Source organism: Trachinotus anak, unplaced genomic scaffold (genome assembly GCF_046630095.1).
Source record: "Trachinotus anak isolate AG129_WGS33_773 ecotype Australia unplaced genomic scaffold, CSIRO_AGI_Tana_v1 ptg000034l, whole genome shotgun sequence".
Taxonomy (NCBI): domain Eukaryota; kingdom Metazoa; phylum Chordata; class Actinopteri; order Carangiformes; family Carangidae; genus Trachinotus; species Trachinotus anak.
This window is the reverse complement of record NW_027273885.1, coordinates 5,025,001-5,050,624: the sequence shown is the minus strand read 5'-3', so window position 1 is coordinate 5,050,624 and position 25,624 is coordinate 5,025,001. Positions and strand designations below refer to the sequence as shown.

Below are 25,624 nucleotides of genomic sequence, written 5' to 3'. Positions count from 1 at the left end.
AATATTCATAAGGACCAGACCTCACCTGGAATACTGATGGACACTACTCTGCGCACTGGGGGCGGGAGCACATGTGTCAGGCATGAGCGCAGGATACCGTATGTGACCCGCGTTACCGCACTCACTGTAACAATGGTTACACAGCTGCCAATAGAATGGGTGATGTCGTTTCATTGCAGTGTGTGATGGATACTAGTGCAAGGTTCAAGGACTTTCTTTTATGTCCTCGAAGGTCATCAGCGTGGGTTATCCTGCTCGCTCTTGTTACGGGGGTGACTGTAAACATTGTTATAGGGGTTGTCCAGAGGTTTGTGTTGGAGTTCATGGCCAGGTCACAGCAGGACAATGAGGCTGTCATGCAATGTTTTGAAATGATGTTGGCTAAAAGCCTCAGAAGCTCAAAGCACAGGTGCACATATTTTCAAGTCAGTATAAAAGCGGTTTTCAGGGCATTGAAACTCTTCATACGGACCATTAAAGGATCCCTCTTTCAGTGTAAGTGATGCAGGAAAAATCCACAGCCCTCGTTTGTACATAAATAGTAGTCAGTGTTTATCTGAAGCTAATGTGAGACTTCAGTAATCTGAGTTAGACAAAGCCTTTTTACAAACTGCTTGTGCCTACTCTGAGATACGACCCATAGGAGCCCACCAGTGGCAGGCGTAATGGACTTTTGTCGTCATAGTAACAATAATATAAACACAACTAAGTTTTGGATTTGGTTTGGTTAGGTTCAAGCGCAAAAAATACTTATCCTGCGTTTAGGAAAAGATAATGGTCTGGGTTAAGATTAGGGGACCTTTGTTGTCATGGTTACAATAATGAAGACACAGTTAAGATTCTGGATAAAACAATGTTGACCACTGGTTTCAAACTGAAAATGAACCATGGTCTGCAGTGTGAAAGTCTGGAGGACTGGTAGGTTTTGTCATCCATCAGTTTCATTTGAATTGCATCATATCGTAAACAGTATGAACTGAATGAATGATTGCGGCAAGTCAAACCAGTTTCAGTGTGTACATCAATTTAAGCACCTGCCTATTGTTTTAAACAAGACTTGAAAAATTGTGAACCCATCCTTTGATTATGTCTGCAAAACATTCTTCTCTCTCAGCAGCCATGATGTTAGCAAATGGCCAGTGTCAGGTGGTAGTCTCACCAAACCAAAGCCTCATGCTACGCATGGCTGTGCTCCATTATGCAGACTCTGGCTTTAGATTAAAGCCATTTTTCATAACCAAATATAATTTGGGCTGATTATAGCAAAATTGGTTCTTTTCCAATGTGGTATTCAGATCAATTTATCACACACTTGACAACACAGGCATTCTACAGTTGATAACCAGAGAGTAGCTATTGTTAGCAATAGCTATGTTTTCAGCACCCTGTCAAGTGAGTCTTAAAGCCAGTGTTGTGCTTTTCTAGACTCAGACTCTCAGCTCTGACATTTTCCATTGATTGTTAATGATAAAGAACACGCTGAGCTGTCTCTGCTGCGCCACAAGAGAGATGCATTAGTGAGATCAATCTTCATGTTTAGTTTGAGATTTTGATTTTCTTTGTGTAGTGCCATGCAATGTGGTGTGTGTGTGTGTGTGTGTGTGTTCCCTTACATGAGTTCTTACCTTAAGTAATTCCTGATTCACCTTTTCTTCACTGTTTTGTCCCACTGAGTGCATTGGAAACAAATGAATAGAGGTTGTCAAATTATGAAACATTAAAGCTTTTTTAACATTTCAATAATCATAGCTATTTAAATTAAATTACCCCTTTTCCTGGGTCTTGGCAAAATAATTGGAACCAGGTTGAGATGGGTGTAACCTAAAGGGAAGCCATTCAAATCAATGTCATTTGGATTGGAGCTAGGAGGGCTGTAATAGGTTTACTGAAATGACAAGTTCGGAGTTAGACATTTTGTCAAAGACAGGCACAGAATGTGTGTTTGCTCCTGTGTTTTTTGTTTTTTTGGAAAAGTGATCAAAAAACATAAATGACCTACCAAACTCTTTATTTAGACAACATCAGATCTACTACAGCAGCATACACAGCGCTTCGCCACATGCAGGTAGACATACTTGTAGTTGCAATTGCTAACCTATGACTGGACCATCATTGCTCGAGGGAGGGGCTTAGAGAAGGTTTTTGCAACCACTCCTCCAACCTGAGCAACCATATAGGTGGTTATCTCAACCACTAGTCACTAGAGGCACCTAACAACAAAACGTAACTATGGGTCATGATAACCTGCTACACAAATGACCAATGGGCTTGTTTTTTTTTTTTACAGGGGGGCAGCCTCAAATGTTGTTCTTGTAAGTCACATAATAAGTTGAACTGTGTGCAGTCTATGTGTCACAAGTGATTTTAGATAGATAGATAGATGACGTTATTAATCCCTAGTGGGAAATTTAATTAAATTGTTATAGCAGCTGAATTAAAATACAATAAAATACCAATATGAAAAGACACAGAAAGTACACAGTGGAAATGAGAAAGCAGATAAATTTAAATAAAAAGGCACGTGCAAGTTCGAGAGTGCAAGGGTGTTTAGATGATTTATAGATATGCATTATAGACTCTGATTGCACTAGGAAGGAATGACTTCCTGTAATGTTCCCTTACACAGTGGGTTGTGTGAGTCTGTGCTCTTGAGTTTGTCTACAGTTTTATGGAGTGGGTGGGTGACTGTCAGGGGAGCTGCTACGACAGGCTGCCATTAGCACGGTGCCATATTGTAACACATGAACTGATGATTTGAGGTTAATAACAGCGAGCAGTTCTTTTTTTGCAGCAAAAACAGAATCATTAAGACCAGGAAACATTCCAGACAAATCATTGAATTTTACTAATAAGTACCAATCAGGCTGAGGACAGAAGAAAGTGCATTTCCAGGGCATTACATTTCTCTCAGTGTGCTGTGAGGTCAATCATGAGCAGAGAGTTCTCGTCAGATGGGTGTAGTCAACACGGCCACCAAGAGCCCCGTGGGCAGAAACTGTCTGTGTTGTGTGATGTTTCCTCTGGAAAGTAAATATGTTGTTTTTCCATGGCTCCACACTGATGGATTCTGTTATTGTCTGAAAGGTTGACAGCCTCACACTTTTCTGTTTGTGTGTGCATCTGTCTGTCTGTCTGCCCCACCCACCCACCCGCCAGCCAGCCAGCCAGCCAGCCAGCCAGCCAGCCAGCCGTCTGTCGCAGTGGGTCAGAAATGATTGGCCTCTGAGCCGGCCAACTGGTCATATGGGACAAAGAGCCAAATGCCATATGTGGGACTATTCAGAGAGTGCAAGAAAAGTAGCATCTAAGCCTGTGTGCTCTCACTCACTAAATCCCTCCACATCCACAGTGCTGCCTCTCACTGACTGAAATCTATCAAGCCGTGATGAGAGTGCAGACTCTGCAGATACACATTCTCATCTGTGTTTGGCTGTTATAAACTTGTTCATTTTCAGGGTGGCTTATTACCCCTTAGCGCTTTATTGGGTCTATTTCTGTAGTTTTGACTGTCATTTTTATTGGTAATGATAGTTCTGCACTCACATAGTCAGTTACTTAGATCTAAGAATGAAGCCATGCTGGTAAAAGGAAATGAGAAAGGGAAAGTAATCAAAGCATCATACAGGTTTGAAAAGAACTCCCAGGCCAGCCCAGCCAATTATATATTACACTTTATAGACCAACTTCCTGGCTCAGTTTGGATATACTGTACTCTGTACTTTTGCACACACAGTTTTCACTTTGTTTTACATCCAATGGTTTATATTTAGTTCATTTGAATAAAGAGAAAGTAAAATACAGACAAAAATAGGCCAAAACCTAGTATGAGTATATGGCTGGACTGACATTGTCTGAGAAAATCATCAAACAAATAAATAAAAGACAAAGACTGTCCTGTGATTTCAGCTGTATTTAAGTTAGGAGACGTCTTCCTTACTTTGTCTCTCACACAGAGCGCAGCCTCTGTCTGGGATCCACAACAGTTTAGCTTTTATTTACCTCAACTCCAGAACGTAACAGACTTTTATTGGAGGCAGGTCTTTATTTCTAACTTCCTCGGTTTGATATGTAGAATGTGCCATAGCGTATTTTAGTACAAAGCATTGTTTTCAGCCGCTCCAATTTGCTGTGTTAAAGTTACTTAGTGCATTAGGTATTCATACATTTCGTGTAACTGTTTCAAATTAAAAGCCCTCTAGCGTTACTGCAGTGCTGCAGTAAGCATATTTCATTTCTGGTTGCTGATGTTTCTGTTGTTTACATGCTCTTCAGATCTGCTAGTTTCTTTAGCAGTTACCGATGGTCTCTCTCCCTCCCTCTCTCATGCTCTCTCTGCTCAGTGTGTCAGATGTTTAGTTATTCCTCCGCCTCCTTTAGTAATAATGATAAATGTAATAAGCAGTTTATTTGCAGTACTGGAGGGGAGCCACAGTGTATTGGGAGCCGTCCTCCTGCAGTTCCTGAGTGGATGGGATACCAGAGCGGCTTGGTAGACTGCCCATAACAAAAGGTCTAGCCTTGGCCAAGTCCAGTCACGTACCTGGTCTATACTCAAGTCTTGTTTGAAAAAAAGTCTTTAAATGTAGCGACAATGCACTAAATTGGCAACACTGCAGGCTGTAAACACCCCCCTAATGGAACCTGTTTGCTCCAGTATTTCCAACTCAGTGATGAGGCACTCAGCTGACTAGTGGTGGAAATATGATCAGTCAGTCAGTCAGTCAGTCACATTCCAGATTATAGGGCTGGCCCCACTGTTGCGTTCCAGCCAAAAATGCAGAAAGAAATGAGAAAGTTTGAAACAATTTCATATCCTTTGCGTTTCTCTTGTGACCCCTTGTTATGGCGATGTCACAGCTCAATAATTAGTTTGAGTTTAATGTTATCACGACCAAAAGAAATGGTGACATTAATAATATAATCTACTCGTATTAACTGGAATTATCAATTAATTGACAGCGTTATCTCCAAAGTAGCCTACTGTATTTTAATTACAAAAATAAATAAACGTAGAATTTCATACATCAAGGTTTCAGAAATACTTCAACTGAAATTAAATTAGTGTTATACATGTTAAAATGCTTAAATGTTCTCCAAAATGAATTTTATTTTCACAGTTGGATATAATTTGGAACAGTCTGTCCAGGCATGATTGTAGCTAAAAGTGTTGATCTCTTTAAAAGAATGTTTTATGACTGTCTTGTTTTTTTCACTGCTCTGCTTTTTTTTTTTTACTTTTTTCTCTTATTCCATTTCTATTCACATTTCCTTTATCTCTCTCTATTTTTTTTATTTCCAGTGTGCATTAGTGTCTCATTGTCCAAGTATTTATCAGTTGCCTGTAAAGGAAGTGCACTAAGCTGTATGAATGGTGTGATTTACTGACTGAAGTGTGCGATCTTTTCCATATGATAAAGCTCTGGCTAACCTTCCACTGGAGCACAGTCACTTAGATCCAGCGTGTGCTTGCATGTGGTGTGTCATCTGCGTGGCAGGGAACATGTTCGTATGAAGTGTGCTATTCATTCAGATCATGCCTTTTGCATGATCTGAATGAATCTCTTTGAATGCATGTAGTATTTATGTCTGGCCTCACATTTTCTGGAGAATCGCTCTTCCCCACATAGATGGCAACAGACATCCAATCGCTGGGTCCACCGAGGTTGTCTCCAGTTCATTCCTCGTTTGAAGCCGTCACTTCTTTCATCTTAATGACAGAAGGTGCTGACAGTTGGTTGCAGTTTTAAACAGGGTTTATACACATCTTCATCCACATGTGTCTTTGTGTTTTTGTGTGGGTTCTTCCTCAGCTCAGTGTGTGTGTGTTTCAGTTGTGAGGAGGACTGCTGCTCCTCTGGCTGCTGATGAGTCTCTTTGTTTCAAGTCAAGGCTACCAACACAGTGCACAGCAACAATAACAGCCCAAATCATACATACTGCGGCTCCCCCATTACTCATCAGCCATCGCTGCTCCATTTCTGGCTACCAGCAATTTAGCTTTTTATTTACCAGCTCCTCTGGTTAAAAAAATACAAAAAAAAAAAAAAACGCACACAACACAAACCTCAAGGCTAAATTAGACAGAAATGAGGGGTCAGTGGGATAATAGGGCTGTGCTCGGGTAACATGCTTTTGCCTTGTTGATGTGAAATGGTGGAAGCTTGTTTCACATCATAATACAAGCCAGATGCCTTTTCAGAGCACCTACCGTACAATACACCACAAAACAAATCCATTGAATATCCAGCCCAAAACAACAACGTGCAACTTTTCAGGAAATTATCTGCAATAAACAAAGTGGGGTTTTTTTCTTCCCTCCCTCGCTCTCACTCTCCTCAGCATAATAGGAATAAAAAATAGGCACTTGAACTTTGGCTGGGTTAAAAAGGAAGTTGAGAGGATATTGAAATGCACAAAAACGTTTTTTCTTTTTTTTCTGAATAACTGATTGCTTTAGTGCCAAACACAGCAGGCTGGACCCAGGGGGCTGACCTGGACCATGAAATGAAGAGTGGTGGCCAGTGGGAGGAATGATGGCACAATAGTATTTCATGAACGTGAGTGTACTCTGTAGTGTAGGAGTGGGGACTGTGGGTGTGTGTATTGTGTTTATTTTACTGTTTTTTTAAGCAGAACTGCAGTCAACTTTCTGATATATCGACATGTTGCTGCACCTTCCACAAAGCTGTGTATCCCACTGTCATTTTACTGCTTAACACACACACACACACACACACACACACACACACACATGCTAACAGCATGAAGAGATCACCTCAGGCACATGCAAGTGTTTCTGTGCCTTCATGTGTATCTCCTAGATCAGTCCTGTGGGAAGTGATCACTCCTCCTGCCTTCATCTCCTTCAGTAATTGTCAGTATGTCAGACATGTCCAGAGCATATATCCAACAGCCAGGCCCAACTGGCCACTGCCTCAGTGTGTGTGTGTGATCAAGCACATATTTCTGAGATTGGTGGGGGTTAAATCGTGTTTGAAGCATTTTTCCCTTTCATGTACATGCCCTCTAGGCCTTTCTGCTCTCACAGTTCACAGTCAGGGCTCCGTGGTCATGAACTGATGAACTGCACCTCTTCAGGTTCAATCCATTACAGAAAAAACAGCTGGACAGGTGAAAAACAAGGTTTTGGTTTAATTCAGTATGATGTGGGAAGAAAAAGGTACCTGTGTTCTGCACAGGGTGTTGTGGTTATTAATGAACTGTGTTTTTTTTCTGCATGGAAATGAACTCCGGAGCTCAGTCTCTATTAGCCTATTTTCTTTGACTAGAGGCAAGTTATTTAATGTTGTCTGTGGCTGTTTTATTTTTCTTTTGATTGGCCACACTAACCATCAGGGCTTCGGCACAATTAATGAGCCAATAATCCACAAATAAAAAAGGAATCCAGAGCTTTTTTTTTGTGCCAGTGATCAGCTGGTGAATCAGTGGCGCTGCAGGCTGTTGCACCAGCCATGTGTGCAGTAAATTCTAATGTAGTGGAGTTTGAGTAAGGCTAGGTTATAACTTAGTAAAAGTGGTTGCACTGGATTACAATTCTACACCTAACCTGAGCAGGTGCACACTACTTATTAACTGCTGTGACGTTAGAAAGATGGAGAGGAGTCAGAGGTTTTTCATTTCCTGTTTCCATCAAGAGGCACCGCTTTGTACATTTCTAAGCATGACCACAAATCTTCCCTGAGCCTTGACCCTGTGTTTATTATTTAACCATGACGGCAAAGTTCATCTAACCTTAACCAAGCCCTGATTTTCAAACCATGACCTTCACCTAAAACTAACAAAGTTGATTTTATTCTTAAACCAAGTTAAACTTTAACCACCGCGCTGTCACCATCATGAAACACACCAGGAGGTATTTAGTTGTTTCATAAGGAGGACTTGTTGCTGTATAGGTATGGTACAGCCATCTTATTTGCATCTCAATAAGCCAGAGAGAAATGTAATATATAACATATATGTTCCTTTATCAAGAGTGTTATTGCCATTGTCTCCTATAAGGGGATATATCATCCTCACATATATTCATCCTCTGCCTATATTTAGAGGATATAAGTTTATAAATACACATAGTACAATTTGTATGTTTCTTTTGAATATTTCTGTTAACAATTTAATTTATATATGGAACTTTATTGAGACAACATACTTACAAAAATGTTATATTCTTATTTTTTTTTCTTATACATTTCTTTTTATATTTAAACGTGTCTATCTTCTTATTCTCGGAAAGTGGTCTTTTTCGAAACCCACTGTTTATAATATCAACATATATTGACAGGTTTTGGGATAGATATGTTACATGATAGATTTATGTAACATATGTCTACAAAATAAGCAAACATACACAAACATACATATTTGCATGTGCTATATGTACTATATATGTCAATATAAGAAATTGTCTCATTTTCTTATATGTTTTATATATCATTTTTACACATTTTTATTTTATATGTACATACATTTCATATATGGAAATTCATTATATGCATATATATTACATTTGCATGTGGAAAAAAAGAAAGTACAACACAAACATAAAGTATCATGTGATCACATACATGCTTCACACATACCTAATTAATCAGCCTCTTAATTTAACCCAGTTTAGATTGAAGCTAGATAGTTACAACCAGGCTTCACACTTGAATTTACATCCAAACTTATGTTATATTGGAGCAACAGGCAGCGGGTGTTTAATACTAATAACCAACATTATTATTCTAAGTATTATTCTAACTGTCTCTCAAAAAGACTGCTGCTTTAAATATGTATAACTTCCATCATTAGACAACTGAGGAAGAGCTCATCCCTAATTTATTGAAAGTACAAGTTGGATTCCGTCAATAAATTTTTACTGAACCAACACATTTCAGTCAAATGTCTCCTTCCTCATCTTTAAAAAAGAAATATATATTTTTTGTCCATTATAAAACTTGCAGATTAATACAGTAACAACTGTCCTTCACACTTATTGGTTCAGTTTATTTGAGCAGTTTCAGGGGAGAAACACACATTCGGGGGGCTGTGTGACTATGAGACATAAAAATATGCTAGACTTATTCAACAGTCTCCCAGGGACACATAAAGTATGTTTGCTCCTGCCACTCAGCGGGTGGCCAGCAGAACTGTCTCACCAAACGTTGCTCACCACTGTTACAGTAACACCAGTACAGGTCGACTCCCTGTGTGTCCCACATATCCCACCATCATTACACTGGAACCTATTTCTTCCTGTAATCTCAGGGCCCCTGCACCCTCCTCTGCATTATCTCTTTTGGGAAATAAGTGGCACTGGAGGGAGGAGGAGAAATTACAAGGTTTAGTTTGCAGGTTGTCTCTCTTTTTTCCCCTCCTCCTCTTCCATCCCTCCAGGATGAGGAGAGATGAGCTCATTCCGTGTGTGTGATGTGTGTGGCATGTGTGCGTGCGCGTGTGTGTGTGTGTGTGTGTGTGTATTTTTCAGAGGTCCAGAGAGAGTCCCAGTAGGGAAACTCTCTTCCTCTCATCACATCTCCTTGCCAACTTGCCTTCGATTTTTAGAGTGATATGAGAAAGATAGAGAGAGGCAAAATGGAATGGACTGCCAGGAGGAATCAGGAACACAGTGCTTAGAAACGCTGGGGACTAAGTGCTGTTGAGTGTGTGTGTGTGTGTGTATGTGTGTGTGTGTGTGTGCGTGTGTGTGTGTGTATGTGTGGGAGAAAAAAAAATGTGTCCATGGCATAACCAAGCAACTAAGATGAAAAGAGTGAAAGAGCAGATAAAAGCGAGCTTTTGATTGGATGTCTTTGAATGATGAAAGGGTACAGGCAGAGGAGACTGAAAGTAAAATAAATGTAAAGATCAATAGAAAAAAAAGAAAAGAGATGGATAAAGTCGACAAAATCTATATAAAAAGAGACACAAGGACACATTCTTAAGGACCCACTACTGTTAGTGTTAAGCGTTTCATCTGTCACACACATACATACACAAGTAGCCACACACACACGCACACACACACACGCATTTCTTTAACCAGATTACTGTGCATAGTGCACCTCAAGTTCCATGAGACAGTGGCCTTCACTTCAAAAGCCCAGTCAGTCTAAAAGGATTACACCGCGGATACCTTTATTTGCTCAATGTGTTTTCAGCCCCCCTTTTCACAGCCGGCCTGAGGTGCCACATAAACTGGCCAGAACAAAATTCTGCAGGGATCAAAAAGACCTGAAACCTCGTCTCTTATGCCAACTCCTTGTCCACCAGCACGCACACACCCAGACACATACACAGCACACACTTCTGTAAATAAGAGACTGTCACTGAGCAGCGAGAGAGAGCAGAAGTGGGTTTGAATCAGCAAGAGTATTTAACTGGGGCTATTTTATATTCTGGGTTTGCTACATCTTCAGGCCCACTCTTTACATGCACTGTACGTCCACCTGTTTTAATGAGCACTTTGTGCAAAAAATTAATTGAGGGAAAACAAAACAAAGAAACATGAAGCATTCACATCATGCGGCCACTCACATGGCTCCGCTCCATCAGAAAGCCCCAAAACTAAAGGATAAAAAGAGCAAGGCTGTTGGAGGTGTGCCCCTTTCTGTTCACGTCTGCCCTTGTTAAATGCCCTCACAGCCCTCTTGAACGTCATAGCAGCTGATAAAAACACAACAGGATACAGGAGAATCAGAAGAGACAAATTCATTCATTAAAGCTGCTGGTAGGGAGGATTAAGAATGAGGATGTTATTTCACTGAGCCAGAGCCAAAGCCCGAATCCATTTCAAACATAAATATCAGCAACTGTGGATGAATCTGACATCTGACAAAAACCATAAGTAGGTTGATGGTTATGACACAGTTAACCCCCCCCCCCAAAAAAAAACCAAAGCAAAAAAATATGCTAACAAAAACATGTTTACTGAAATTAGATTAATAAAAGCAATGAAATGCCACAGTTTCACAATTACTTGTGCTTAGTCAATATTAAAGTATGTAGAAAATAAAACTAGTTCAAAATATCAGGATTTTGAGATAAAGGCACTACCTAATGTTTTATTATAGCTTTTCTAACTTTGTCAGTAGTTTGCTGTGTAAGTGTCTCTCTTGACATGCTCCCAGTGCACATGTGTGAGAGAAGCAGGAGGCTGTAAATGCCATATCTCAAATTGCACATACAAGAACGGACTAGGATAATGGCTCTCAAATGACGCACAGAGGGAACATTTGTGACTGCGAAACCATTTGATAAAGAGGGGTCATGATGGTAATGGCAGCAAAAGTGCATTTTCAGCTCCTATACATCCACTCCTGGATGGATGCTTTCAGTTTTTTTGTTTGTTTTTTTACCTAATGCATAACACTCCTACATCTCTATCACTCACTTTGTTTTGCTCACTCTTCCCCTGAGGAAGGAGGGGGAAGGAGGGGGCAGCAGAGTGACTATGCAGTCAGCCTTTCCCTTATTTCTGCAGGTTAATAAGTCCCCATCTGAAAGAGAAGCAACACATACAGTAGCACCGCCGCACAGTCACTTAAGGCACAGAGGCAAACTCAGACAAGGCTTTTTTCCCTCTTTTTCCAGCTCCTCTTTGCTCTTGTATTCTCACTCCGGAGGGGGGTTTTGCACTTCAGCCAAGGTGGATGGAAAACAAACTCATGATAAAAGCCTGACCTTTGTGTAAGCTCTATCATTCTGCTGCAGGGACAATGTTGAGGGGCAGAAAGGGAGAGAAATGTCAAAACAAAAATGCCATTGTTCACTGAGGTGCAAATAAAGTCAGACTTTGATATGTCCTTGCCTCCTCTCAACGTTTCTTTTCCATCTCTGGTGCTGCAGATCCGAGATTATTATAACCCCCAGTTTCATTTTATTGTTAGGTGACTTCTTGCAGCTGCAGTAAGATGTAAGATGCATCTATGGGTCGCATCAGAGGGTACAGACAGACATACACCCACCTTTATACATCTTTCTGCCTGCCAACCTTTCAGTTTGGCTGTTTGTGTGTTTTGTTTACTGTGCTCATAGCTCTCGTTGGGTGGTTTCACAGGCCCACGTCCGCTCTTGCTGCTTTGGTTATGTTAGGCTCAGATGCTGTGGGGTCCTGCTGCAACACTGCTCTATTCTCCAACTGGCCACTGAACCTCCCCCACCACCATCCTGCTGCGTGCTACCACACACACACACACACACACACACACATGTACCAGGCACCAGGCGCTTGGATCACGGCCAGAATGCACAACCTGACGTGAGCCACAAAAGCAGCATGCACACATGTACAGAGATGCACAGGCGTATATTGTGCGTTCTACACACCTACACTTTTACACACACCTGGGGCAAATGCAGGGTGAATTGTCAGATTATTCCACTCTAAACAAAACTCAGAAAAAAACTACAGTGCGATCCTGCTTTATCTCACCCTGCCCAGGGCTGCAAACAGCTCATAATCTCAAGAAACTAAATCCAAACAAAAAGGTCAAACTGGGTCCAACAGGTGAATTATTTCCAGGCCACGTCATGATTTTCAATTACATCCCAGAGGAGGACATGAGGTGGGCTTTTTAAGATGGCATGGAGGTGCGGAGTTTAGTTTCCACTGCGTGTCCTCCAGACGCTGCTCTGAGATGAGAGGACAGCAGAAGGAGCTCTGTATGAAGCACAGCAGAGGTCAGGGTGTCAGTGTCTGAGTGGGACTGTGGAGGGGTGGCCTCACTGAGGCCCAGGTGTTTTGGCAGGAGCACAGTTTCCTTTGTTTTATGCTGTGAATGAGTAATGAACTCACTTGTATTCTACCCAAGCACATAAAGCCTTCTCATATTTATTTGTTGAGCTTTGGCAGCTGCTGCAGTTTGATCTTAGCTTTGGTTCCTGTGTCATATTTAACGTTGCAAACACTGGTGTGATGGTAAAATGAGCTGAGATTCACTTCTCATCTGCTTTCCAGATCCCGCCTTCATGAAACAGGTTATTGTCAAATTCCATTATTTTCTCTTTCAGTATTATAATAACATTTCTGTCACTCAGCTTCTACTTCATTCAGAAATTTGCATCTGTTCTTTTCAATTCTATTAATTTTCCCTCCAGTTATTAAACTGAAAACTTTCAGGTCTTACAATGTAAAATGTCAAAGAACTGACTTTATTATTGTTTTTGTCTATTAGGTGATAAGTGCATAGTAGAGAAAAGTACTTGTAGGAGACACTGCAATACGTGGGCAAGTTAAAGTATTCAGAGGACGCTCAATTCAGGGACTGCATCCTTCAAAGGCTGCGTTCGAAGACTGACTGCGTCACAGCGGTGCGACAATGACTGTCCCACTTTCACAAGGCTCCTTCAGAGAAATGCGTCCTTTGTTTCCCATGTGGCCCAACCAATCCCAACATTCACTGTCTGCCAGTGATGAATCACTTCTCAAACAGAATAGGCAGAATCCGCAAAGAAAACAGCGGCTGAGGATAAATAGGAAGTCCTTCGCAGACCAGACTGTTTTTGCTTCATCCGGTTCGGCCTTCGTGTCTATGCGGTCCTCGGACATAGTCCAACGAAGGATATAGCTCCTGAATTGGGACACAGCTAAAGTGCCTCATTTATTTTAGCTGAGATATTTCTTGAGAAAACTAGTTCTCCTGAGTGGAATAAATTACCTGACAAAATTAGTAACTGAAATAAAACAATAACTAGATTAACTAGATTCAGCAGGGGAAGTCTAACAAACTGCTGAGTTGCATTATGGGAGTTGACAGCTGATATTTTGACCACCCTTTTGTTTTTAATCTGTCTTTTCTGAGTCCAGCAGCTTCCATGGAAGTGCAGCACTAAATCACTGGAGTACACCTTTAATATCCATAAAGCTCATCTAATACATTTCATAAATTAGCAGTCAAGATAAAAATTTCATGCACAGTTTAATGTCAGTGTTATTAGCTCACAGACTAAGATCTCCAAGGGTCAAAGAAGACACGCATCACTGCAACGATGAAGTGGTTGAGTGGGAAGAAAAGAAGACAGCCGAAGGCGCACAGCTCGACGTTAGCAGAGCCGGGATGTTTCTGGATAATTCGCAGTGACCCGCTGATGGACAACTCTCAGCCTCTCCGAGCTGGCAGGAGCTCCCAGCTCGCCATGTAGCTGTAATTGCCTGTTGGTTGCAGTAATGGCTAACTGTCTCCGCCACGTTTACTTTTCATTATGCTGATGTATTCATCACAGCCCCTTTTGTTGACCTTATCAATCAGAGTTTAATTTCCTACAAATTTCTTTTTAATTACAACGGTTTCTCTTCCTGCCCGTCCCCCTGGGGCCTGTTCAGATTGTGGCACCCGCCTTGTATAAGGTGACACCCGTCAGCGCAGTTACGGTGGCACACCTTTGCCTGGTCAGAGTTTAATCAGCCATTATAGCGCCTCTGCCATGCTCAGAGCCTCAAGTCAAACCCAGGACTCTTGCTTAAATAATTGACAGTGAAATGGCACGGGGAGATAGTCAACCAGCAGGAAGGGGCAGCTGAGCTCCAGCGTTCACCTCTCAGCTGTCACACAGCCTGGTGATATTAGCCTGTACAGGTTTGATAAGTGTATCCCCAATACCCCATAATTAAATTGATGTGAAGAACAAAAATGATTCAGTGGCTTTTAACTCCACTCATTTGTGAGAGGACAAAATTACAGGCTGTGGTTATTATTAAAATGCATGAGTAATACATTTTTATTAATTAAGTTGCTAAAGCAGAGAATATAGTGCAGCTGAAGGCGGTAAAAGTTGTTTCTTATTAAAAGAAAGAAAGAAAAAATAAAGTTAAAGGTTAAAATAAGGTTACGGGCTTTCTGAGAGATAGTATATGAAGGAAAAAGAATTTTGTCTTGTTTACCTTGAAGCCAGTTAACGGAATTCAGCCTTCTGCTTCCCTTCTGTGCGACACAGAGGCAAAAGGTCATGGTGTTTGAATCAGCTCAGGTCTAAATAACAAAACACAACATATCGGTAAGAGCAGTTTCTCCTGCTTGTTAACACATAAAAACAAAAAAATGATGTGTTTTATTCCAGCTCTGTCCTCGTGGTGTTAAAAAGCAGAAGCTAGTCATGTTCAGCTGCGGTTCCTTCAGATGCTGGCGAGTCGACCTCCCTCCGCTCACAAATAGAGGTTATCGCATGCTATTTACCGAATGCTTTTAGTAGCCAATGAAGGTATTTGCTTTTAAAAATTGAGGTCACTCAGAGTGCAGCTCAGGCTTTTCTTTCTTCTGTGTGTGTGTGTGTTAACTGATTTTTTGTTTTTAAGCACACATCCTATTAGAGGCTGTCTGAAGCCTGGAGGCTGAGGCGTAGATGAGCACTGCAGAGTTCAATCCAAGTGTCAAAAGGACAAATCTTCTCATCGCTGTGTGTCGTTACGGCAACGTGGCCTGAAGACTTTTAGCAAAGAGTGCAAGTATGAGAGGTGCTTCTTTGTGACGCCTCCTGCAGAGTGAAGGGATGCAGACAAGCTTGGCCGTGCGTGGTGTCATGTTCCCGTCATATCGATGAGAGGATTAACTGGGTTTAGCTTTGATTCAAGTGGCCATTGAGGAATAGGTAACTATTGCTAAGTGTCAAGGCCTTGCAGCCGTGAGTGACTTCAATCGTGGCAAAGCGGCTGCAATGTTTCCCCTAGGAACCTCTGGAACTGATGTTCTGGCTCATATCTCCACTCCCACCCTCCCCTCCACCCCTCTTCAACCTCTGATAGTCAGCATTATTTGCAAGAAGAGAGGAGCATATCCATCCATTTTCCTGATAATGACTTGGGGAGGCATGTCTCAAGCTGTCAGGGCACGGGCGCCATTCTATTAAAACGCTGCCAGCGTTGTATTTCTTACCAGAGATTGGATGAGCTGCAGTCGTGGGTTAGGGGTGGGGTTGACATGTAGGTGGCACCCCATCGAGCAACTGCAGCGGTTCCTTTAATGTCCTCATCACTCCTGGTGAAAAACCATTGCACCCCACACACACACACACACACACACACACACACACACGTGCATGGAGACCAGCAAGGCTTTGAGATGTCGTTAACTTGCAACGGCATCACAGCTAGGTCACGCTGGCTGATGGAAAGATGCACTCGATCTTGTGTACCGGCGACATCACAAAGGTCACCAGGGTGGAGATTGTGATGTTCAGGTGTCTTCCACTGTTGTTGTGTGAGTTGTGTATCTGGAGCTGCTGTATCAAGACAGTGCAGCTGCATCTCTTTGTCCGCTCACAATGAAAAATTTTTGGTTATGCTGATGACAGAGCATTTAGGTCAGCCTGACACTGCTAAGTAGTCACAGTGAGCAGCATTAAGGCTTCAAGGATTTAAAAGGTCAAAAGTGCTCCTGAGCTGTGTGCCTCCAATTCTCCAGACTCCTCATTAGCTGTCACGCATTCTGCTCAAATAGTGTTATACCCTGTATTACACATTTATTGGGGTTGTGCACTTGTCCCAAGTTGGAGCAGCAGATTTTTTTTTTTTTTTTTTGGGGGGGGGGTGGTTCCCCCCTTCATCTGCTTCGAAATTTATTGCTTTCTATTTTTCTTTATTATGACTCACTTCCACTGCCGTGCTAAAGAAGCAGCTGGTTTTGCAGAAACAGTTTTTGCTGATTTGTTCCAGCACCACGTGTGCTTAATTGTTCTGTATTGGCATCACAATATTTTCCACAAAAAACCCACAAAAGATCCTTTTTTGATAGGTTTGTGTCTCTCTTGGCTCATGGCTTTGGCAGGGATGCCGCACACACACACACACACCACGTTTCCCCTTGAAATTCCTGAACAGCAGCGTCAGCAAGCTACTCGTTCTCAAAATGACACGGTTTGGCATTTAAAGTTGAAATCCAGTAGGCCTATCATTTTACCCCTCACTGTTGTAGCAAACTCATGCATATTTATCACGTCCTAATAGACTAATGTGTTCCTATCGCTCTTCCCCTGTAAATGATCTCCTCTGACTGTATCAGGGCTCTTAGCCATGCTTTCTGCTGACACTCATGAATATGTATCTCTGTAGTGTTTGCATGTTTTCCCCAGGTCTCACGAGGGTTTTGCTGCTACCCAATGTCCTCAAAAACATAATGGAGCAATCAAGTTCAGTCCTGTATCTCACTCTCAATATCTTTCTATGCATTTTTATACATTTACAGTTTGTTGCTGTTATTATACAAGCTACAAAAAATACATTTGCCACATCTAACATGTTGCATCAATTGATTCTTCACTGTTTTTGTCAGTTTGATCAAGTCTGAGTTCCTACAACTGCCACTTGAAATAGCAGAAACTTTGCACAGCCATTGATGAGGAGTGATCCAAAAATCAGCAAACTGTTCAAAGGAAATGGGATATAATAATGTATATGAAGCAGAGGGTGGTCATACCAGATTCTGACTAGTTTCCTGATCCACGACCCTCCTCGCCTAAAAAATGCACATCTGCACCACAAGTCATGTGAAATCCACACTTCAGCACTGGCCTTTTATTGTGACCAGCCCAGGACGCACTTGTGCAGGAATCATGCTGTGTAATGTCGATATGCCACACCTGTCAGGTGGATGGATTATCTTGACAAAGGAGACATGCTCACTAACACGGATTTTAACACATTTGTGAAGCAGATTTGAGAGAAAGATGCCTTTTGTGTGCGTAATAAAAATGTCTTGGGTCTTTAATTTCAACATATGAAAAATGGGGAAAAAACTAAAGTGTTGCGTTTATGTTTTTGTTCGGTGTCTGTCTGACAATTGCCACAGACACAAAAGCAATTTCAAGAAGGGCAACAAATAAAACTATAAATATAAACTTCATGTAACTAAAATTTTAGCTGCTTATTTCAACCATTTATCCATCACTTAAAGCTCAACATTTTTGAATTCTCTTCATGGTATCTAACAAGTTTTTATGCACACAGTGTTAACACTGGTGTTGGTCTGCGCAGTCAGACTTATAGCTGGTAGCCTACAGATTATTGTGACAGTAAGTACATCATTACACCACTTATTTAGAAGCCAATAGGTTTGGATGGTTATTTTCCTTCTAAACACAAATAAATCAGTATTTTTAATCAAATGTAGAAATAGCAATTCATTCCAGAGTCTGGCAACTGGAGAGGTACCTCCTATGTCACCGGATGGGGAATCACTAATCAAATTTTAAGAGCAGTGAAAATAATGTAGAGACTAACATAAAATGCAGCGGTATTTGTTTCCAAACAGCAACAACACAAGTGCTCTTTTTGTGCTCATGTTTTAAAAGAACATGATGTCTTTTTGCCTGTTTGGGTTGTGCGGAAAGTGCACTTTTTAGCATTGCCAAGTGGCTTTTACTGGCATTCAGGGAATAATTGAGGTGGTTTGTAACAATGCTTGCTTGATTACCAGGCCTTCTGAGAGCAGGTCCACAGTCTTTGGTTTCCTTTTCGCTCAATGGAGAGTAATTATTGCATACGCGCTTCATTTAAGGCTAGTATTATGTTTTTTTTAAGTGACTTTTCTCTGGGGACCTGAAATTACTGCTTTCCTTTGTGTCATTTTCAATCCATCAATTTGAATTTGAACTTTAAAAAGCAGCCAAAAATGTAATTATAATTTTTCTGGCCTGGCTAAAAGGCAATAAGAGGGACTTGAGGGCTCCAGTTGTTTTCCAGGACTCTTTTCTTCTTCTTCTTCTTCTTTTGACTGTAAGAAGGGGAGGAAGTGGCAAGTGGGTCGGCATGGTGCCACGCACAGCTCAGGGGGCTGTTACTCAATTATGGCCCTTAATCAGACCCTCAGCACATGAACTTTGTTTAGACTTGGCCTTTGATACAGTTTTCTACTGGCAGCACAGCGGTGGTCATTGATCAAGCATGGCATTGTGCTTTGAAACCTGCAGGGAGTGTTTGAGCAAGAAAAGAAGAAAAGAGAGAGAAGCGGTGGTGGGGCGATTAGCAAAATAAGAATGTCTTATAGAAACTGAGGCTGGAGGAGCTTTTCCAAGAACAGAATGAAATGTGCATGTGTTCGCAGTGTCTGTGTGTGCATGTCTAAATGGTTTACCTGTGGACAGCTTTTCAGGGGAAATGAAATTGAAGATATATCTAAGCAGGTGAAGACTGACACTCCTGTCACACCTCGTAGCACAAGTGTTTCACTGACACTTTGCTTCCTGTCTCCACAGTGAATAAACACAAGCCATGGATTGAGACGTCATACCACGGGGTGATCACTGAGAACACCGACATCGTTCTGCTGGATCCTCCTCTGGTGGCCCTGGACAAAGACGCCCCCATCCCTTACGCAGGTATGGTACATCTCAATCCTCACGGTCGTTAATGAAGAATGATCACAGCGAGAGCAGTAAAGACGGGAAAACTCCGGACCAAGTGGAGGCAGTTAACGATGACTCAGGTGTTAATCCTCACAGGGAAGTGTAGCTGCAGGATATACTCACAGTAAGGATATAAACCATATTAAGCTGTGATGTGATGTGATATCACGGCTTAAATTGGCCTCATGTAGTAGAACTGCTGCATCACAGCTTTTTTTTTTTTCCCTTAGTGCTACTGCTCTGTGATGCAACCATTTAATCCAATAATTCCCAGTTAGCACACATGACATACAGGACTCATATTTCATATTTATTTAGAGTGGAAAGTGGCCCAAATAAAGCCCATGGTGGCTGAGGACACTGCATAATAAAAAAAGAGAGAGAAACCGGATTAGATTCTTCCCACTTTGTGACCATTCCAGCTCTTCTAAAGGGTGCCAGCTCTTGTGGGAGGACGTTAGCTAGAGGCTGTTGGCGAGCCCAGCCAGCCAATCTCCTGCCAGGCTGATAATGTGGCCAAGGCCAATGCATGGGGCTGCAGCATCAGGGCTGCAGCCCACTCACAGAGGCCCACAAGCTGAGTTGGATGGATGGATGGATGGAGAGGAAGTGTTTGTGTGTGTGTGCACAAGCGTGCATGTGTGTATGCTTATGAAAACATTTCTTCATTGTTTGCTATATTGTGTGTGTGTGTGTGCGTATGCTGTGGCATGGCCTGAGGGGGCTTACTGTAATGGCCACTCTACAGGGAGAAAGAGAGAAAATGATGAGACAGTAGGGAGGGTAGCTGGCTGACCAGCATATGTCCTCTGGCTCTCCACAGACTGACAGCCACACAATGAGAAACACACACACACACACACACACACACAACAGGCAGAACACATGGGTGTTCCTGGATTTCTGAAATGAGGCTGCTGGGAGAGACCTCTCAAAAAATTATCAACAAACAGGACCACTGACATCAACAGTCTGTCTTGCAGTCTCCGTCTCCCTTTCCTCATTTTTTTCCTCACATCCCGCATCACCTCCGTCCCTGTGCACCTTTTGAGCTATGCCAACAAACCTACACACACAGCACCAGTCACCCTCTGTTCACTACCTCCCTAAACAGTGATTTCCATCCAGGCAGACATTGTTCAGGGCAGAGACAGTTATCCAGTAATTAGCAGAGGTGAATCCTGCACTGGTCCAGCGAACTGCCGGGGCGGAGTGTCAGGGCAGTGCTCAGGTAGCAGTTAAGCCTCATTTATTAGGCCAGCCAGGTTTTAATTACAGTAAATCTAAGCCACTGACAAGTGATGTCTGACTGATGCTCAATGGGTAATGGGAGGAATCATAATACACTGAAAACACCTTTATATTGATTTCTAACCTCATAAAACCACCACCTGCTTCAGCATATTAACACTGCACACATTTCAAAGATGTGATTTCTATGCACATATATCTGACAAACATTTTAATGTCGAATATCTGTTAATATGCATGATTTGAAAATGTGGATTTCCCATCTGTGCTTACCTGAAAGCTCCTTGAGATCCAGTTTAATTCAGCAGAAAAATACCAGTAAGCCCAGACTACTTCCTTGCTAGTCTTTTACATAACTCCAAACCTGTCCAGTAATCGTCTTGGACTGCTGAGCAAGGTGCAACCGTCACCACACTCACTGGTCTGGAACAACAGGAAATGTGGCAGTGCTGCGCCTGAGAGCCAGCTAAGACTGACATCAGCCATCACTGCGGTGCGACAGCAGCTCACGAGCTTCAGAATCGCAGAGACAGCATGTCAGAAAGAGTGAAAAGCACAGGTATAGATAGACTCATTGTTTTATGCATGAATGCATGGATATGTCTGACAAAATGCAGGTGTCTTGCCCTGAGAAACAAAGAAAATACAAAAAGGTAGGTGATACAAACGGCCATATGCAACAGATAACATCAAGAAAACAGACTTTGATGCACATCTTTAGTTTTCTACTGCACCCAGGACTGTTTTTATTTATGAGTCACACACGCATATGAGCAAAACTTGTCTTGAGCATATGTTTCTAGTCTGTCACAATGTAAAGTTTTAGTATGTTGACAGGTGCCTGCATGAACTGCCAGTCATCAGCTTGAGTTTTTCCAGTTCAGTGACAACTATATGTGGAGTGATGTTGTTGAAACTGTGCTGGAAAAGTGAAACATACCAAAATGATGCTTCAGCTTGGCACAGACACAACAGCAACACCCGACAGTGAGGATACAGTGTGATTAAGCAAAACTCCAGATCAGGTTTGATGGTGAGGTTTTTGAACAGTAGGTGCCAATATTAATTCAACTAAATTATTTCTACAATATCCATGCATGTAGTTTAATATCTGTACTTAAGTGTATGTATCATGGTCACAGTTAAGCAACTAAAACAAATATTCTGTATATAAAGATGGACGTAGCCTCCTTCACGTCACCTACAGGTTTCTGAAGAGCGGCTTTGGAGCTCAGAGTGGGCTGCTCTGCCATCGCCACCTTGGCAGTGGCTGGCTCCACCTACCTCTTGCCTAATCCAAGAATGGGCAAAGAGGTCGGGCGTGCATGGAGCTGAGACTTCAGTGCATGCCGGTTTGTGGCAAACATGTACACCCTCAATTATGTGTAACTTTAAAACCTAAATGAAATTTAAATGGGTTAGTTATATAAAAATTCACCGCTGTACAGTAGCTTTAGAGTATAAAAAACATTTTTTCTACTGAACTGTGAACATGTTTATTTGTGCTGTAAAGTTGGACATTTTAAAATGAGAGTCCGTAGGGATTGACTCAGTTTTGGAGCCAGACTCAAGTGCCCATTATAAGAACAGCAGTTGTTGGCACCGTGTACGCCCCAACCGCAGTGCTTGTTGAATGGTCAAACAGCATCTAAACCCACCCCCACCCCCCACGCCTATACTATGATGGAAACTGGGGCTCCCGCATCTGTAACTGTCTCCCAGGTTATCTTCATTTATTCTTTACACAGCTATTTTTGTCACTCTTCATCTGCACAAGCAAGTACAACATTTTCAGTGCCTTCATAGAAAGACTGTTGGCTTGACGCTGCTATTCTTCACTTATTTAAGCAATTTTCCCCTCTCAATGATGACGTCACCCTGATTGAGTATGAACATTTGAAACAGCTGTAAGAGTTTTACCCTGGTAAAAGAGTTCTGGATGTGATTAAAGGGGGGAAAAAAAAGTTTTTTTAATGTAACATAAGCACTGATGTGTGAATTCAAGAAATCCCGTTGTGCTAATTGTAAGTCATGGTCATTGTAAGATAATGAGAGGCCTGTGTGCGCTGAACTCGGTGGATAATGTCTATGACCAGGGTCCATTAGTTATTATGATGAAGTATCCTTTGTTGGAGACAACTTCCACTGTACTGAGTGGGCTTCTAAAGTGACGGGTCAACAAGGTTAATGGGCAGAAGCTGTGCTGAGTACCGATATTTGACACAGGTTAGCTTGTTGTCAGTCGCTCCTGGTTTTCTGTTGCTGGCACACACACACTGACACCTACGCATTTTCTGGTGACGTAAGGTGCTATTCATGTGTAAATCCCTCACTCTCACTGGTCCCCAGAGCTCTGCGGATTTTGTTTGAACACCAAGCTAATGTCTCACCAGTGACCCACGTATGCACACGCTGCTCAGTCAGCAGCACTGGTGGGTAAGACAGGCTCGTAAAATCTCTCTCACACACACACACACGCATACATTCATGCTGCATAAATCATGCTAAACCTTTCATGTTGGCTCTGACATGTCATATGCAGTTTGCCTTCTCTCTCACTCTGAATGCTTCTCATTCCTGCCTGTGTTCTAACTGACAGCAGCCGAACTGATCCTGCCTGTTCATTTGATGTATGAACAAACAAAGTTTCTGAATTCTACTTTTACTGCATTTACAAACATGTACTTCTTAAGGCGTAAAAAAAAAAAATCTATCATCTCTGACCTTCAACATGCCGTTACTCCGGAAACAGCAGGGGATATTGTGTAGTCATTCGCTGCCGTAAAACAAAGCAAATAGACACAAGTAAACATACAGGCTGGCTAATCTGCTGTGATTAATTAGCCTCTCGCTGTCTGTCTGATTGGGAAACAGATCTCAAGCTAATTATGAAAAGTATCTCATTAGCACAGAAGCTTCATACAGTGTGTAGGTGGAGAAGCATGAGCACTGTAATGTGTTTATTAATAAGGGAGATTGAGAGGGTTTTGTTTGAGAGGTGAAATATGTTGCGTGACTCAGAGGGGGAATAAATGTGTGGAAATGAGGTAAATCGTATGATGAGTAGGGAGCATAAAGGTTAAATATTTATGGTCTTGAATTCTATGACTTTGCACAATTTGGTGCAGCCCCAGATAATAATCTGGATCTCACAGATCTCCGTAGGATTGTTTGGCCTTGGGCAGAGGCATGTGCTATACTGAGTGCCATTTTAGTCTGTTTAAGCACAGCACCCTTCAGTTTCATCACTTCCATGAGCAAAAATGTCACACCTTATGCAGAAAGCCCATAAGTGATCCAATAAGTGTGGTGTCTAAAATGAACTCATCCTCTGTCAAACTGTATAAATGGAAACTACGAGTTACTTTTATCCAGGCCTATCCCGACTGAAAAATATAGATGTGAAGTTAAAGCAGGAACCTGCTGATGGGAGACCCTCTATGCCTTTTAAAAGTCATTTCATGAGCTGAATGAAAATTTGTAAGGGGCCAGGGGGCTGCTTTTAATAAGGCAACAGTTTTTTCCCCCTTCTTTCAACAGGTGCCGCTGTCTCAATTCCCTCAAAATCCCCTACTTCAAAGCTGTTGCTTAAAACCATGATTAAAAAGTAAAAGATTGAAATAATTTTGCAGTGATAGTCTATCCAAAAGAAAAATCCTTCCCACCACAAGGCTGTCAGATTCCTTTAATCCGTCTGTGCTTTCAGTTCAGACTTTCCTCCCACAACAAATCAGCCTCTCCTTCCTCTTTCTGACCTTAAACAAGGTCTCACTTTCTTTCCCCCCTCCCACACACACTTTTTTAATCTTTGCTCAAATAATTTCCACCTGTCAGATTTCATCCAGCTCCGGTGCATTCTTGGGTTAGAGTGATGTCCTTTATCCTCCCTGAGACTCAGCACTGTCCACAGCAGTTGCGCCATTTTCCATCAGATGACAGCCCCTTCTTTGTGGAAGATTACAGTCTTTCTGACATCGTATATGTGGGGCCCGATAGCAAAAAGATGGACAGAACAAAGTCTAAGATAATGACTTAACTGCTAACACGGGGAACCTGAATTCAATCTCAAACACAGTGTTTATCAGTGATAATGTTAATTCATGCAAACTTATTTCTACAGAATCTTGAGCTGAAAAGTGCAGGCAGCATAATGCCTGTCTTGCTTCTGGCATTCTGAGTGCCTTAGTCTTTGGCTTGAAGACAATGGAGCCATCACTCTGCCATTGTTCACATACTCATTTATTAATGAAGTGCTGAAATGCAATCTGCTTCCTCACTGAACCACACAGATGAGGGAAATAGTCTTTGTAATGAGATTTTTTTTCCAGGCTTTTAGCTTTTTTGTCTTTTGATGAGTTACAGAACTGGCAGAGGGGAGCAAGTGGAGTCAGTGCCGCGACTTACCCCTTTGTTCTTTCAAAAGGAAGCGAAAAGGAACACGTGTTAGGTTCTCTTGAATGCCATTAGGCAGAATTTCCAGTCAACTACCTCCTCATCCCACTGAGAAGCAGAGATGCTTGACTGATGTAGTTGCTTTCAAACGGAGGCATTCACTGTTACTGGAATCACAAACTGATTTGGGAAACATTGTCCTTTATGTGCTTCATATCTGAAGTATATTTACTTTAGTATATTTTATATTTTTGCTATTCAGGGAATAATGTGGCATTGTTGATATGTTGTTGAGTCATAGCATTATTACTATCAGACCAATTTACTGTAGCTTTCATTTAGTGATTATAGTTACTAGACTGAACAATTAATTGAGGCAGTATCAAAATTGCAATATGCAATGTGCAATATCCAACTCACAGGGGCTGCAATCTTTTTTTTTTTGTTTTGATAAAGATAAAAACATACCATTAATGAAACATTGCGGTGCTACAGAGATGCCCCAGCCTACAAATGATATTCTCCACATGTAGGGGGACATGCTTGATTGGTACAAGCAACTACAAAAATCACATCATCATCATCATTGTTTTTAGATTTTTTCGGTGAAAATGAAATGCAGAAATTCTAAAACTAATATCACAAT

The 25,624-nt window shown here is 41.7% G+C and overlaps 1 protein-coding gene across 2 annotated transcripts in view; it reads left to right on the top strand.

The window, feature by feature from the left end:
- Positions 1-25,624, top strand: part of LOC139614423 (calsyntenin-2-like) — a 267,128-nt gene that overhangs the window by 101,258 nt on the left and 140,246 nt on the right. For both annotated transcript variants that reach the window (XM_071471679.1, XM_071471678.1), the window contains exon 2: positions 19,186-19,308. In XM_071471679.1, the coding sequence (XP_071327780.1) occupies positions 19,186-19,308 (123 nt within the window). The remainder of the gene's footprint in view (positions 1-19,185; positions 19,309-25,624) is intronic.